The 14,238-nt window shown below is 47.6% G+C and overlaps 1 protein-coding gene across 2 annotated transcripts in view; it reads right to left on the bottom strand.

The window, feature by feature from the left end:
- The window catches only part of UGDH (UDP-glucose 6-dehydrogenase), a 92,572-nt gene that overhangs the window by 45,678 nt on the left and 32,656 nt on the right, over positions 1-14,238 (bottom strand). For both annotated transcript variants that reach the window (XM_025210676.1, XM_025210677.1), the window contains exon 2: positions 11,648-11,696. In XM_025210676.1, the coding sequence (XP_025066461.1) occupies positions 11,648-11,661 (14 nt within the window). In that variant the 5' untranslated portion in view covers positions 11,662-11,696. The remainder of the gene's footprint in view (positions 1-11,647; positions 11,697-14,238) is intronic.

Below are 14,238 nucleotides of genomic sequence, written 5' to 3'. Positions count from 1 at the left end.
CAAATCATACATTTGGGCTTAAAGAATACATTTCACAGAATGAATCAAAATCTACAGAGTTTAGGGCATTGCCATGAATTTCCAGGGTTGCCTCCCCTTAGTTGGTAGCAACAGAATAACAAATGACACAACTGTGACATCAACTGAGCCACAGCCCTGATGTTTCCCAACACAAAAACCACCAAATTCCCAGTAGTTACTTCTGTAATCCATCTGTAACCTAAAGATTCATCCACAAAAGCATTACTAGATAAACTGAGAAACAGAAAAGTGACCCACAAGAATGAACAGGCAGGGAGGAAATAAAACAAAAATCTTCAGATCCAAGCCCTGTAAGCAAGGAAGCCTGAGTCAGCTAGCTTCACGAAATATACCGCATAGCTTACTGCTGCTAGACAGTTAATCATCTACTGTTAGTGCAAACCTAGGAAAGAGACTGATTCAAGATCCAGCCCAATCATTGGCTCATTACAACCAGACCTGAGGGAGGGAGAGGGAGAAGGAGAGGGGGAGGGGGCTGACACTGAGGCTGAAGCAGTGGACTGAAGTTATACATCGCTCACTGTCTGAAGGCAAAGGAAAGGGTGGAGGTGAAGTTTTCATGGAGCAGGGCCCAGAACAATTGCAATCTACTTTTGTAAACAGATTCAGCAGCGTCTCCAGGCTCAGTCTTAAGAGTACATTTCCCAAGAGACTTGCCTTTGCCCCACCAAGGAGAAAAGCCAGCCAGTTTAAACATCATCCTAAAATGTTAGCAAGAATTCCACACTGAAACTAAAGTATAGCCATCATAACTCTTAAGAAAGGAGTAATTTCTCTTCAGATCTCCACATGCTTCACAAATATTACCAAATTAAACCTCAGGACCCCAGTGTAGTGCGCAGGTTTGTTATTACCCTGAAATAAAACAGTTTTCTGATAAGCATACTGTTAGGTTTACAATAATTTAGATTATTAAGAAGTATTAGCTTTACAGCTGAATACAAGGCATGACCTGTGGCCTAGCAATGCAGCTGACCACAAGGCAGATTGATAGCTAAGCCTTTGCTTGTGTCAAGTAATCATTTTAACTGTATTAAGCATTTTCTGAGTTAAAAGCAGCAAGTATCTCTGTGTCTGTGTGCTGAAAAATCAGCTACAGCAAGAAGTAAGATAAGACAGGGAAACCATTGTTCTGGGTGCACTGGTTGTGTCCTTGAGAAGTATCTACTACTGTGTAAGGTTTTGCTAACAGATTATAATGTTACTGTTACTTAACTTTTAGCTTTTAAAAAAGTGCTAGTTCAGCTTAATAAAAATATGCTGTTACAAAGATTTGAAAAGCACCGCCCAAGTATTGCTTTTTTTTGTTAACCATAAAGTCTTGCCTTGTTATAATAAGTATAAAAGATCACCTCACCCTTAGGGGGGGGCCATTTTGCCTTTTGCTGGCTTTATGGTCTTTGCTCGAACAAATAAACAGCTGTCTTTCTTTACCCGCGTTGTCTGTCAATCAAATTACAGCTAGACAACGAACCTTAGGGAGGTTTCTCCCACCACACCAGTGCACCTTCAGGTTAGAGGTAGCTCTACCATCCCTTTTGTAATGGGTAAATTAAAGCACAGAAAAGTATAATTTGCCTGAAGTTGCACAGTTAGTTTGTGGCAAAGATGGACAAAGGACTTCAAACTCAGGTGAATGCTTTACAGTCAGACCATCCTATCACAGTTCCCTTTCCTTCATGTTCTCCTCCTCTCCAAATCACCTGGACATTGGGGGGATAATGTCTTCTCTTACCCAGATGCCTCTGAGAAGACAAACTCCAGAAAGTACATGTGGCCATAACTTAGCCATTTGTGCTCCAGGGTAAAAAGTAGTACAAAATAAAAAGAATACCTTGGCTTCTCTTCATTATCATCCTTCTCAGAAGCCTCAGATCAAAACTCCTCTGTATAGAAATCACTCAGACCTGAAAAGGCCTTTTTTATTTACCATCTGACTGATTAACATTGTGTAACGTGAGAAACTTTAGAGCCCAACAACTAGTTTCAAATGGCTCTTGCCTCTCTAAAAGATGCAGACCCTTACATCTTCCTCCTATAGCCAAAAGATATCAATTAATAAAACAGCATGGACAAAATAGAGAATTTTCAAAAACATATGCATGATCTAACTAACAATATTCAGTTAGTTTCAGAGGCGCTCTATGATTGTGTGGGTCTTCAGGTATCTTCTGAGACATCAGCAACTGTGGTATCAGGTGGTAGCAAGTCCTTCAGTTCTAGCTGTATGTCCTGGGGTTCAGTTTTCTGTGGTTGTTTTTTACTGAGATTTCTCTGAACAAAACAACTGACCCGTTGCCCCTTATCCTTTTTTCCTTTTAAGGCTTGGAGAAAGCATCATTTATTTCTGCAGAAATAATCTGTTTGGGGTGACAACACAGAACCGTTTATAGCTAATAAAACAAACTGCTGTAAAAATGTATTTCAGGTGAAACATTAGGTTCTAAACACAACCCAAACAGCAGTCAGAGGAGACAGATTCTTCCAAAAGGAGTGCTCAATGTCCAAAAATATATTCTAATTTTTTTCCTATGGGCGTGTGCCAGAACACCACAGGTGACAGAACGCCGGGGCTAAGGGTGCTCTATCCCCCCAAATGTGGGGCAGAGGGTAGGGCTGTAAGGCAGCCCAGAGCCCACAGCTGGGCGGCTGCAGCAGGGGTGGAGATGGGCACGCACACAGCCAGGATCACAGCCTGGCGTGTTGATCACTGGGTGCCCAGCACGGCAGGCAAGTATCAATCTACACTGTGAAAGGGAAGGGGCTGGGGGGGAGATCGAGGCCCCCGCAGGGAGGGAGGGAGCAGGGCATAAGCAGGGGCAGGGGCTGGGGTGAATGAGGCCCTGGGTGGGTGGTGGGATGATCAGAGCCTGGGTGGTTTGTCCAGGGGCGTGGGGAGGCTCCTGCTGCTGTGCAAAGCCTGGCAATCTGAATGCGGGGCAGACGTGGCTGCCACTGTGCTTTGCGCGCTGCTGCAGCTGCTCCAGGAGTGGCACAATATCACGTGCCTGTTGCCACTGGGCCCGCCTGGTGGTGAAACGCACATGGCGTCACGTGAGTCCACAGGCAGCAGTAGCTGCAGCAAGGCGCAAAGTGCAGCCCACAGCTGCAGCTGCCTCTGCCCTGTGCACAGAAGGGGGGTGGTGGGGCACATGCTGGGGTGCACACAACGGCGGGAGCCCCCCTCCGCGCTCCTGGATAAGCCGCCTGGGCTCCGGTCACTCAGCCTCCCCCCCAATAATTTTTTTATCCTTCTGCCTATGCAGAACACAGAGGCATCAACACAGAAAAATGTTTTTCATAGACCCTTTTTCTCCCTTTTCCACTGTAGTTTTTTCTTTTGGGTTTATACTTTTGCATCTCTTTTCAAATGGTGGGCATTATCTTAGCTTGTAGCAGGTGCCACAGCATGTGCAGCTCCACAAGCTCTTTTTGTGGACACTGACTGAGTTCCATGTGGCTTTCTGCCTCCAATTTCAGTTTTGAAGCATTTTAGATTTTATTTAACAGGTCACAGTGGGCATGGCTACACAAGAAGCTTTAATGCACATTAAACTAACCTATCATGTCATGTAGTGGATGATCTTCCTGTTGGCACTGTCCAGTTTGTGGGCATGGGCACTATTTGCCCACACAGGCAAGCAGTATTCCTCTGGTGTGTAAGCCAAGGCGAGTGTACTTGTTCTCAAGGTAGAGAAATCAGGTCCACATGTTGTACCAGCTAGTTTCTTAATGACCACTGCCCTTAAGGTTGCCTTGTGCCTCGGCTTCCCCAGGTGGCTGGTGGAAGGTTAGGCTTCTGTCTAGTGTAACACCCAGGTAGGCTGGTGTCTTCTTGAAGGGTAACTCTTTTCCTTCCACAACAACTCTTAGCTTGGCATTTGCAGCATGATTATTCAGGTGAAAAAGTGTTGAGGAAGTCTTCTGTATATTCATCTTTAATCGCCAATGTTTTAGGTAGGAAACTATGAGTTCCATGTCATGGCTCAGTTTGGCCTCTATTGATGATATATTATTACTGGCAGCAGCAATACATCCACTATATGACACGTTAGAAAAATACCCAATGCAGACACATCTAAGAAGCAGAAAACCCCTACCAGTATCTGCCAGAAACAGTAGGAAGTAGGTGACATACTCTCATCATGGCCCCAGAAAAGGTGGGAAGAGCAATGGAACAACCACGACACTCCACTATACAACTAAATTCCCATGTAAGCCCGAATTGACTGTGATCAGGCTATGGTGCTTTCAATAAAATCAATCATAAAATGAGCCTTACAAACTCACCATCGTGCTCCTGTGGCAAAGGAGATCAGACAGCTCAGGATACTAACTAACTGCTCTCTATATGGACCACCAGGGGGAGCGAACAGTCTGAAAGACTTCAGTAATATTGATGGATCTACTCTTAAATGGTTGGAGGAGTAGACTTTCTGAAGTCACACACAAAAAGATGACTGACTAATTTAAAAACCATGCACTAAATTAATGCATATTAGATTAGTCTAATACGCATTTTACTAGCACTTGAAAATAGAGGCTGCCTGTACACAAGCGCAGAGGCTGCTCTGACACACTGTAATTAATTGAGTCTTGATTAATCAAGTCTGCTGGAGTGTGGTAACTACATGCTCCAGCAGCCTCCCATGTCTTGTGTATCAGCATCCCCATGCTTCAAAATAGCATTGGGGGTGTTTGACCTAAAGCTCACTGAATAGCTCAAGTGCCCCTGCTGTCATTTTGAAGCGTAGGGACACTGATACTTGAGATGCTGTGGTGCTTTAATTAGACCAGTTCTCAGAGTTGCTTTAATTAAAGTTTCATCTCCCCAGACCTTGAGCATGTGTAAAAGTACCCATAGGTACTAGATTTAATGTGCATTAGCAAATATGTAGACGCTAGCCGGGAGCAGAGCACTGTGTCTGACAGCTCCTCCAGCCATGGGGCAGGGGCAGCTCCTCTGCAGCCCCTGCCTGACCTTTAGCCCCCTGGCCCACCCTCTGGGCCCTGGGGCCAGCTGCTGCCTGTTCCTGGCAACCAGGGCTTTCATTGGTGGGCCTGTCTTGACAACAGTAGTGCTGCTCACCCTAGCTGGAGCCAGAGAGCTCTATTGCCTGCCCCCTGGCCCCTGGGCATTGTGCCCCTGCAGCATGGGCATGTGCCAGCTCTGGCACTTGAGCAAGCCCCTGGCTTTGCTCTTGAGCCCTCGTCTTTCACCTACCTGCAGTCCCTGGCAGAAGCATCCCGTGGACATGGCACTCAGCCCAGGGCCCCAACTGGGGGCAGAAGAGATGTGGATCTCGTGGCAATGCTGAAGTCCCGTGGCAGTCAACCAGGGAACATGGGCCAGTGCCCACATACATGATCAGATGGAGGCTCGCATGAGGGAGCTCGGGCACGACTGCTCTGGGAGGCAGTGCAGGGTCAAAGTGAAGGCCCTGCAGATACAGGGTGAGGGTCAATGACCAAAACAGGCAGTCTGGGGCAGCCCACAGAAGCATGCCCTGCATGAGGGAGCTGACAAGGATCCTCACTCCCAGGAACCCAGGCCACAGGCAGCATGTTTATTTTAGCACTGGTGGCTTGCCAGAGCTCCCACTCTGTCCCAGTCCCAGAGAGGAGTTCCCTGAGGAGAGCCCCTTGGGCCAGCAGCACCAGTGGTCAGTGGCCTCCTCATCCAGCGCGGGCAACCTGGGCTGGCATCCAGCAACTGTGGCCACACAGTGAGAGTGGGGAGGACAGGCCAGGGAGGACCCCACACAGAGCCAACTCAAGTTTCTCCCTGGAGAGGGCCACTGGCTGTGTGGCCAGGCACCAGGCCTCTAACCCCCCAGCACCTCACAAGCAGCTGGACCACCTCCCTGCCCCCAGGCTCCGAGACCGACAGCCAGGACAGCCTGCAATGCCCACCTGGTAAGCCCCACACAGGAAGTTCACAGAAGTTGAGGGCTGGAAGGCACCTTGTGAGATCATCAGGTCCAGGGCAGGAAAGACTGCTGGAGTCAAATAACTCCAGGATGGAGTGAGGCACCATGGCCACCCATTTCCACGCCACCTCATCTGCCTGCCCCTGGCCTACAGGCCTAGTGCCAGGGGCCCTGCACAGGGGTGGAGGTCCCCCTCCCCTTCCCTTCTGTCCCCTCCTTGCCCTGCGTGGCCGAGCTCCCCCCTGCCTCTTGGAGTCGTCCCCCCCGACAGCACACAGGGAGGCAGGAGGCAGTGCAGAACCTTACTGAGCAGAAAGTGCCCCCCTAGCTAGGCAGCCAGGGGCTTCTCACATGCAGAGAACCTCATCAATGGCAGTGGTGATCCCCTTGGCCACGAGGATCAGGGACTAGGCAGAGGTACCCCTCCAGGCGGTGGCGCACATTGCAGAGAGGCTCGGGCTTGCCTGGGGCACCACTGAAGCTCAGGGTCCTCCACCAGGTTCTCAGCTGCACCCAGGGCACCATGGTGATCAGCAGCAGCATGGTGTAGTGGGTTAGGCACCCCTCAGTGATCTCAAACAGCTCATGGCACGCCCAGGGGACTCTCATGAGGGGCATGCTCAGGGTGCAGGCCATGTGTGGGTGGGCTCTGCCCCAGGCCATATCTCTGACAAGCCTGCCAGAGGATGGTAGGGGTGTTACTGGCTCTGCATCCTAGCCAGGGGGAGCCCCTTGGTCCATCTCCCTGGCCAGCATGGGCCAGCCTCACAGGAGCAAACTGCCTGGCCTGCAGGAGAAGAGGGGGAGTTGGCTGTGGCCCAGCCTGTGGAGGGAATTGGGAAAGCAGGCTGTCTGCAGCAAGTGCCAAGCCAGCCATGTGACCCCGCAGAGGGAGTGGGGACAGACAGTGTGGCTGGTGGCTGCCTGTGACAGGGGCTGCCTGGCCAACTTACCATGGTCCCTGGGCACCTGTGTGGCCTTGGACCATGGGCCTTGGCCCCAGGCCAGCGGGCCTGGGAGGAGGCCCTGAACCAGATGCAGTGGCCAGGGCACCCTGCCCCTGCTCCTGAGCCATTTCCCCCACCATCCAGGCCACCTGCCTGGGCTGGTGGCCCCTGAGCAGGAGGTGGCCCCTGTCAAACCAAGCCCCATGAAGGAGGAGGGGGAGCAGGCTGGCCAGTATCCATCCAAGCCCCTGGCTGAGCCTCCAGGCCACTGGCTGCGCTATGGTGTTCGTGCCTGCGGTAGTACCACCGGAGTGCTGGGCACTAATCCCCAGGCTCTGCATCATAGGTGCTGCCAGCCCACCATTCCTCCCTCCCATACACCAACTGCACTGCTGTATATAGTTGCATGGGGAAGAGGGTGTTTTATTAGTGGTGGGCATAAGAGTTTGGGGGAGGGTTTTGCTGTGGGGGAGGGCCAGGAGGGAGCGTGTTGTTTGAGGGGGGTGGGGGTGGGAGGGAGTATGCAGGGCTGGAGGGAAATAAAGCTTGTTGAATAGAAACTGTCTGGAGTGTCTGTAGTCTTGGGTGAGCGCTGTAGGCACCAGCCCAGGGACCCTACTGCAGGGGCTGGGGGAGGAGGTGGCTTGCAGGTGCCTCACAGCTACAGTGCCCCATCTGCTACTGCTGCGGGGAGGGGGGCGGGGGGGCAGATTGGGGCATGGAGCACCCATGGTACGCTTGCCACAGGCTCCCAGAACTGCATCCCCTACCAGGCTGTGCCTGGCCATTCCCCCTCCTTGGAGACCCAGTCCCCCCTTGGAAACTCCTGGCACCCGGGCAGCTGTAGACAGAAGCTGCAGCTCCCCCTGGCTGCTGCAGGAGGTCAGAGTATGGCAGGAGCAGCCCTGGATCTACTTAATCCTATAAGAATTAAGTCTGCTCCCAAAAGGGTGCATGTGCAGATACATTCTCAGGGCTGACTTACTGTGCACTAAGTCTAAATAGCATTAATTGCACATGTAGACACACCCAGTAAATATCAGAGCACTGTCTACTTCCCATCAGCTTTACTCTGGAGTGAACCCTCACTTTCTTTGCTCACAAATTTCTTTGCTCAGTCAAGGGTAAATTCTGAGTCTTCCAGCCTGGCCCATCACAGTTTAGTCTCTTATCAGGAATTCAGCCAGACTTCCAAATTTGCAAGGCTGGCTCTTCAATCTTGCATCAGTTACAAACTATGGCATCAAGAGAGACTTGGTAGGACAGCTCTTATGAGAGGTGTGTCAACACTGAGGATTATATTCTGTTTTGGAAGGACAGGGTTGCGAGAAAAGGGAGTGGTGTTGCCTTGCATGTCAAAAACACATGCATTTGTTTCCTCGTTCAGGAGAAAGAAGATAGCAAAGCAGAATGCATTTGGGTGAAGATGAAAAATGAAAGATGTAGCACCAATATAACGATGGGCATTTATTATAGGCCTCCAATCAGGAAGAGGGGATGGATGATGCAATCTTCAAGGAGATGACAAATCTATCTAATAGCTATGGGATGATAGTTATGGGAGACTTCAATTTTCCAGACAGCTACTGGAAGAAAAATTCATTTAAACATAAAATGTCAAGCTGATTTGTAACTTGGATGGGGAACAATTTTATTCCAGAAGATGGAGGATACAATTAGGGAATCATTTATCCTGGATCTTGTCCTGACCAACAGGGAAGAACTAATGGAGGATGTGAAGGTGATGGGCAACTTAGGAGGATGTGGTCATGATACACTAGGATTGCAGATCTTGAGACAGGAAAAGCATAAAGTCAGCAAAATTAGGATGCTAGATTTTAGAAAAGTAGATTTCATCTGATTCAAGGAGTTAATAGATGTGGCACTATGGGAGGACAGACTGAAAGACAAGGCGCCCAGGAGGACTGGGAGCTTTTAAAGGGGACAGTATTAGAAGCCTAGCAAGAAACTGTCCTGACACAACAGAAGCTCAAGAATGTAAAGAGATCAATGTGGCTGCACAAGGAGCTCCTAAAATGCCTCAGATGCAAAAGGAAAGCATACAGACAATGGACGAATGGGCAAGTCACCAAGGAAATAGCAAGAACCTGCAGGGACAAAAATCAGGAAGGTAAAGATAAAGAACAAGCTGCACCTAGTGAAGGAAGTTAAAAAGACAGCAAGAGGTTCTATAAGCATGCTGGCCAGAAAAGAGGACCAAGGAAGCTGTGAGTCCACTGTGAACAAGCTAGGGGAATTATTAACAGAAGATGCAAAGAAGGCAGAGTTACTCAAGAGCTACCTTGCCCCAGTCTTCTTAAAAAAAATTAAGCTGCAGCCAGACGCCTAATAAGGATTATTTGGATAAGGAAGGAGGCAAGCTAAGGGATAAGCTAACAGAAGAGACAGTAAGACAGTATTTGGTGGGTCTGAATAAAATTTAAGTCAGCAGGGCTGGATGAACTTCATCCCAAGGAACTGGCAGAGAAGGAAGGAACTGGCAGAGAAGATCTTGAAGCTCTTGGCAATGACCTTCATGAAGTCATGAGAGAGCGCCCAGGTACCAGAAGACTAAAAAAGGGCTAGTGTAGTGTCCCTCTTTAAAAAAGGCAAAAACGAGGACCCAGGGGACTACAGATTGGTTAGCCTCACCTCAGTACCTGGGAAGTTACTGTAGCATATCCTAGAGAAGGCCATTTGCAAGAATCTGGATGAAGAAAGGCTGATCACAAGCAGCTAGCATATATTTACTAAGAACAAATCAAGTCAAACAAACCTGATCTACTACTTTGACAAAGTAACTACCTGGGTGGATGAAGGGAATGCTATGGATATAGTGCATCTGGATTTCAGCAAGGCTTTTAACAAGATGCCACAAAACCTTCTCATAACAAATGGGACAAATGTGGGCTGGACAAAACTATCAGAAGGTGGATAGATAACTGGCTCAATAGGTGCAAGCAAAAGTAAATCATAATGGTCCATGTCAGAATGGCAGGAGGTTTTGCATGGAGTCCCACAAGGGTCTGTCCTGGACTTGATGCTCTTCAACATGTTTATTAACAATTTGGATGCTGGCATAGCAAGATTCTTGAGCAAAGTCTGCAGACTACATGAAACTGGAAAGGACTGCAAACAGGTTGAAGGATAGGAGTTCAATTCAGAAGGATCTTGACAGATTTGAAAACCCAGCTAGAGCTAACAGGATGAAGTTCAATGCTAACAAATACAAAGTGCTATGCTTCAGGAGAAATGATCAAAAACATAAATATAAAATAGGTGACACCTGGCTGGAAGGCAGCACTATGGAAAAGGATTTGGGAGTTTTGGTAGACCACAGACTCAATATGAGTCTGTAGTGTGATGCAGCCACACAAAAGGTGAATGTGGTTTTGGGATGCATCAATAGAAGCATTAGGTGCAAGACACAGAAAGTAATAGTGTATCTACTCAGCACAGGTTAGGCCTCATCTGAAATACTGTTTGCAGTTCTGGGTTCCACATTTTACAGACATGGAGAAGTTAGAGAGGGTCCAGGCATCAGGCAACAAAAAGGATAAAGGGCTTGGAAAACAAGTCACACGAGGAGAAGCTGCAGGAGCTAAACAAGTTCAGCTTGTGGAAAAGGTGTTTATGAGGATCATGATAACAGTCTTCAAATACTTGAAAGACTACCATAAGAAAGAGGGAAAACACCTTTTCTCTCTTGCTGCAGAAAGGATGTGGGCCATTGGCTTGAAGCTGCAGCAAAGTAGGTTTAGATTGGATATCAGGAAAAACTTCTTTATTGTTAGAATGGTGAGGCAGCGTAATAGACTGCCTAGGGAAGTTGTGGACTCTCCCTCACTAGATATGTTCCAGACGAGGTTAGACAGCTGCTGGTCAGGGATGATCTAGGCGTAATTATGCTTATGTTCTACTATGGGTATTTCTCGTCTTTCCAGATTTCGCTAGTTGCTGCCCCCACCCCTCCCTTTTTCTGCTATATATAAATGTATTAAATGGTAACTGACTTAAATAGAAGTGCACCACCAGCATATTTTAGGCTGTATACTTCATTTAGATTCCCTTATAGGCAGATGCTGGTAGAGCCCTCTTCCAATTGCACAAATTTTTGTCAGCGCAGAGGGTGTAGAAGCTCCCCAGACTCCAAAATGAATGGCATTTGTCCCAGAGGGGCATGGTCAGGACCTCCAGGGACTGTGTTGATTTAGCATGGCCCCATTACAGTCTTCACTGGCAGAACTATCACAGAACTAGAGGGAAATTAAAGCCATCTTTTTCTGGCACACACCTCTGTCCTGTAGAAGTATTGTTGTCCTCCTGAATGGAGTTAGTCCTATTTAGAACTTCTCTGTATCAGCAAGGGCCACAGTACAAGTTTCAAACTTGAAAAGTATTAGGCTTGATTCAGTCAAACTTTGGCCAGATCATGAGGAACTGTGCTCCTACAAACTCACGTTGATACTAGTAGGTTTCCGGGCTGCTCAGCATAGTCCATAACATGCATTATTTAAAACTGACAGAGATTAATGCATATCACAACCTTTCTAGAGAAAACAAAATGATCCCAGCCCTGCAATCTGTAACTTGATTTGGTAGGTTTGTGTAATACTAAAACTAACTGCAGCCTTTCAAATGTCAACAAATTGGGCTTTAATTATTGCTGCTCATCTTGACTTCCATAGATGGCCCAAACCCAAGCATTCCCAATTCGAAGTTACTCACACTCCTGAAGGCATTCCGTGTCTGTGCAGTATGACTGGGATTGTCTCAACTGAAATGAAGAAGAAAGCACCAGTTAGCAAGAGAGAGTTGGTCACCTCTTCAGATTCATGAGCCAGATCCTTCAGTTTTTGAAATCTGTTAAACTGCACAATTTCAACAAATTCAACACAGTGGAGATGATCAGAGTTTAAGAAACATTAGGGAATGTTGGACGGATTTTTTTGTATTGGAACTGTTACTCAGCGTTACCACTGGAGCACAGATCTTTGATAGGAAAGAATCTAAATATTACTTTACTGCAATTATGCTCAACCTTTTGGCCCCATGAGCCAGATGAGGGGCACAGGGCCAGTCTGTGGGCTGGATTGGGCTCTTCAGCCTGGAATCACTCCCTCCCATTCCCCTGCATGCCAGGATTGGGTCCCAGGGGCCCACCACTGCCCCATCCTACCCCCCTGTGTACTGGGATTGGGCCCCAAGGGCCTGGTACTGCCTCCTCCTGCCCCCCATATGCTGGGATTGGGGCCCTGGACATTCAGCTCTGCATGCTAGGATCCACTGCCTTGTTTAGGGTCCAGGGCTCCCCATTGGTATGGAAATTTGGCAGCAAGGGAGCAATGCCACTGCTCCTCCACCACCAAATTACTAGGAGCCCTGTGAGTCAAATGACACAGTGTTGCAGGCCAGATCTGGCCCATGGGATAGGAGTTTAGTGTAATGCAGTAATGCAGGGGTGCTAAGTTATGAATTACTGGCATATTAATGTTTTCAGGCAGGTAAAGTCTTTGTCAGGAATAACAGTTACAGTTTTTTGCATCAGATTTCAGTCTGAACACATTTTTTAAATTCAAGTTTATGTCTAAATATACCTTGAGGTTTATAAGAAATGGTGCTGTTAATATGCTATTTTTAATTGTAAGTAGGTAGTTATGATGTAACTCTATATGATCAGACCATAGTAGTACATATGCATAAAAGGGAAATCAAGGTTGCATAGTCTGCTTTAATTTCATTTTCCATTTTTTGAGTTCTTGTCTTTTCAACCTAATACCTTTTTAATACAGGATTTTGTATGCATTTTCCCAGCTTTAAATTACAGAAACTTTTTTTTATTATTATGTGCAACTGTAACAACCTTTTGCTGCCATTTATCATTAGCAGGGTTTAAACTAGGGGTGGGCAATTATTTGAGGTAGAGGGCTACTTAACCAGTTTTGGTGAGCTGTTCAGGGCCACACACAATGTGCACAGACGCACACGTGCATGCACTCTCCACAGCTTGTCCAGCACACCCTCCCGTCAGGTGTCCTTGGTACATGGCTGGGTCAGGGCAGAGCCATGCCAGCCGCCCCAGCTGCACCCACGTGACCCAAAGCGGCATTCAGGAACACAGCACAGCACCAGCCCAGCCGAACCCAGATAACCTACAGCCCCTAGCCCCCCTTCTCCTTGCACCTCCTACCCCATCAGCAGGGAGAACCATACCTGAGCTTCAACTCTCACTGGGGGTTTGGCTGTCTAGTCTGCAAACAGTCTCAGGGTCAAAGTTGTGTGGAGACAGCCCTGCTGGGCAGAAGCTCAATTCTCCATGCTTTGGAGCATACCCTGGCAGCTAGGGGGCAGGCCAGGCCAGGCTGGGAAGTGGCTGCCTGGCCACTGGACCCAGCTATGGTATGAGGAAGGGAGAAGGACGAGAGGCAGGGAAAGATGGGCCAGCCACAGGCAAATACTATTCTCCTTCAGAGGAGCAGCAATGGGCCAGATAGAAACATTTGGCAGGCCAGATCTGGCCCCTGGGCCCATATTTTGACTGACCTTGCTTTAAAAACTGTGGCTCCCCTACTTTTAAACACTATAGCACAAAATTCTACTACTACAGTTATAGAACTAAGTTAACTAACTGCAAGAAAAGACTATTTTCTAGGGGTTAGTATGCAGCTCCAACACTAGATCACATAGCGCAAAACAGCAACGTGGCAGATTCTACCTAGAAACATGTTAAGTGGATGGGGTTTCACTTTTTGTATTATGGAGCTGGGTTCTATTTCCTGCTTATATAGCTTGTAACCTCTTAAGGAGGAAAATAATGCATTGATTAATAATAAGGGTCACAAATTAGCATTAATCATAAGCAAACCTAGAATTTAAGCTTTTTTGGTGTTTGTTTTGACTCCAGAGTTCAGGTCACACTAAGTGGAAGTGACCCAGAAACAGATAACTGAATTTTCACCCTCCTGCTCTACCAGTAGCCAACGTTAACACTTTCCCAGGTAGTGGCAGTGAGGACATGGCCTCAGGATGAGCAGACCTTGACACACTGCCAGAATTACACTGAACAAAATACAGGACCAAGGTGGGAAACAGCTGTTTTCCAAAAGCAATTTTTACTCAGCCAAACTTGCACAGAAATTCCTGGATGAAAAGGCATATATCTGATCCCAAAGCAAGCCCTGTGGTGAATCTGAAGGGTTTGTTCCCTTGGCATCAATGCTTGTCACAATACAATGCCCATTCATTGCTTCAAGTTTTTAATAATCACTGTTGGCACAGATACACACAAGTGAAATTGTCCATGATGAAATACATCTAGA

Source organism: Alligator sinensis, unplaced genomic scaffold (genome assembly GCF_000455745.1).
Source record: "Alligator sinensis unplaced genomic scaffold, ASM45574v1 scaffold246_1, whole genome shotgun sequence".
Taxonomy (NCBI): Eukaryota; Metazoa; Chordata; order Crocodylia; family Alligatoridae; genus Alligator; species Alligator sinensis.
This window is presented reverse-complemented; position numbering and strand designations above follow the sequence as displayed.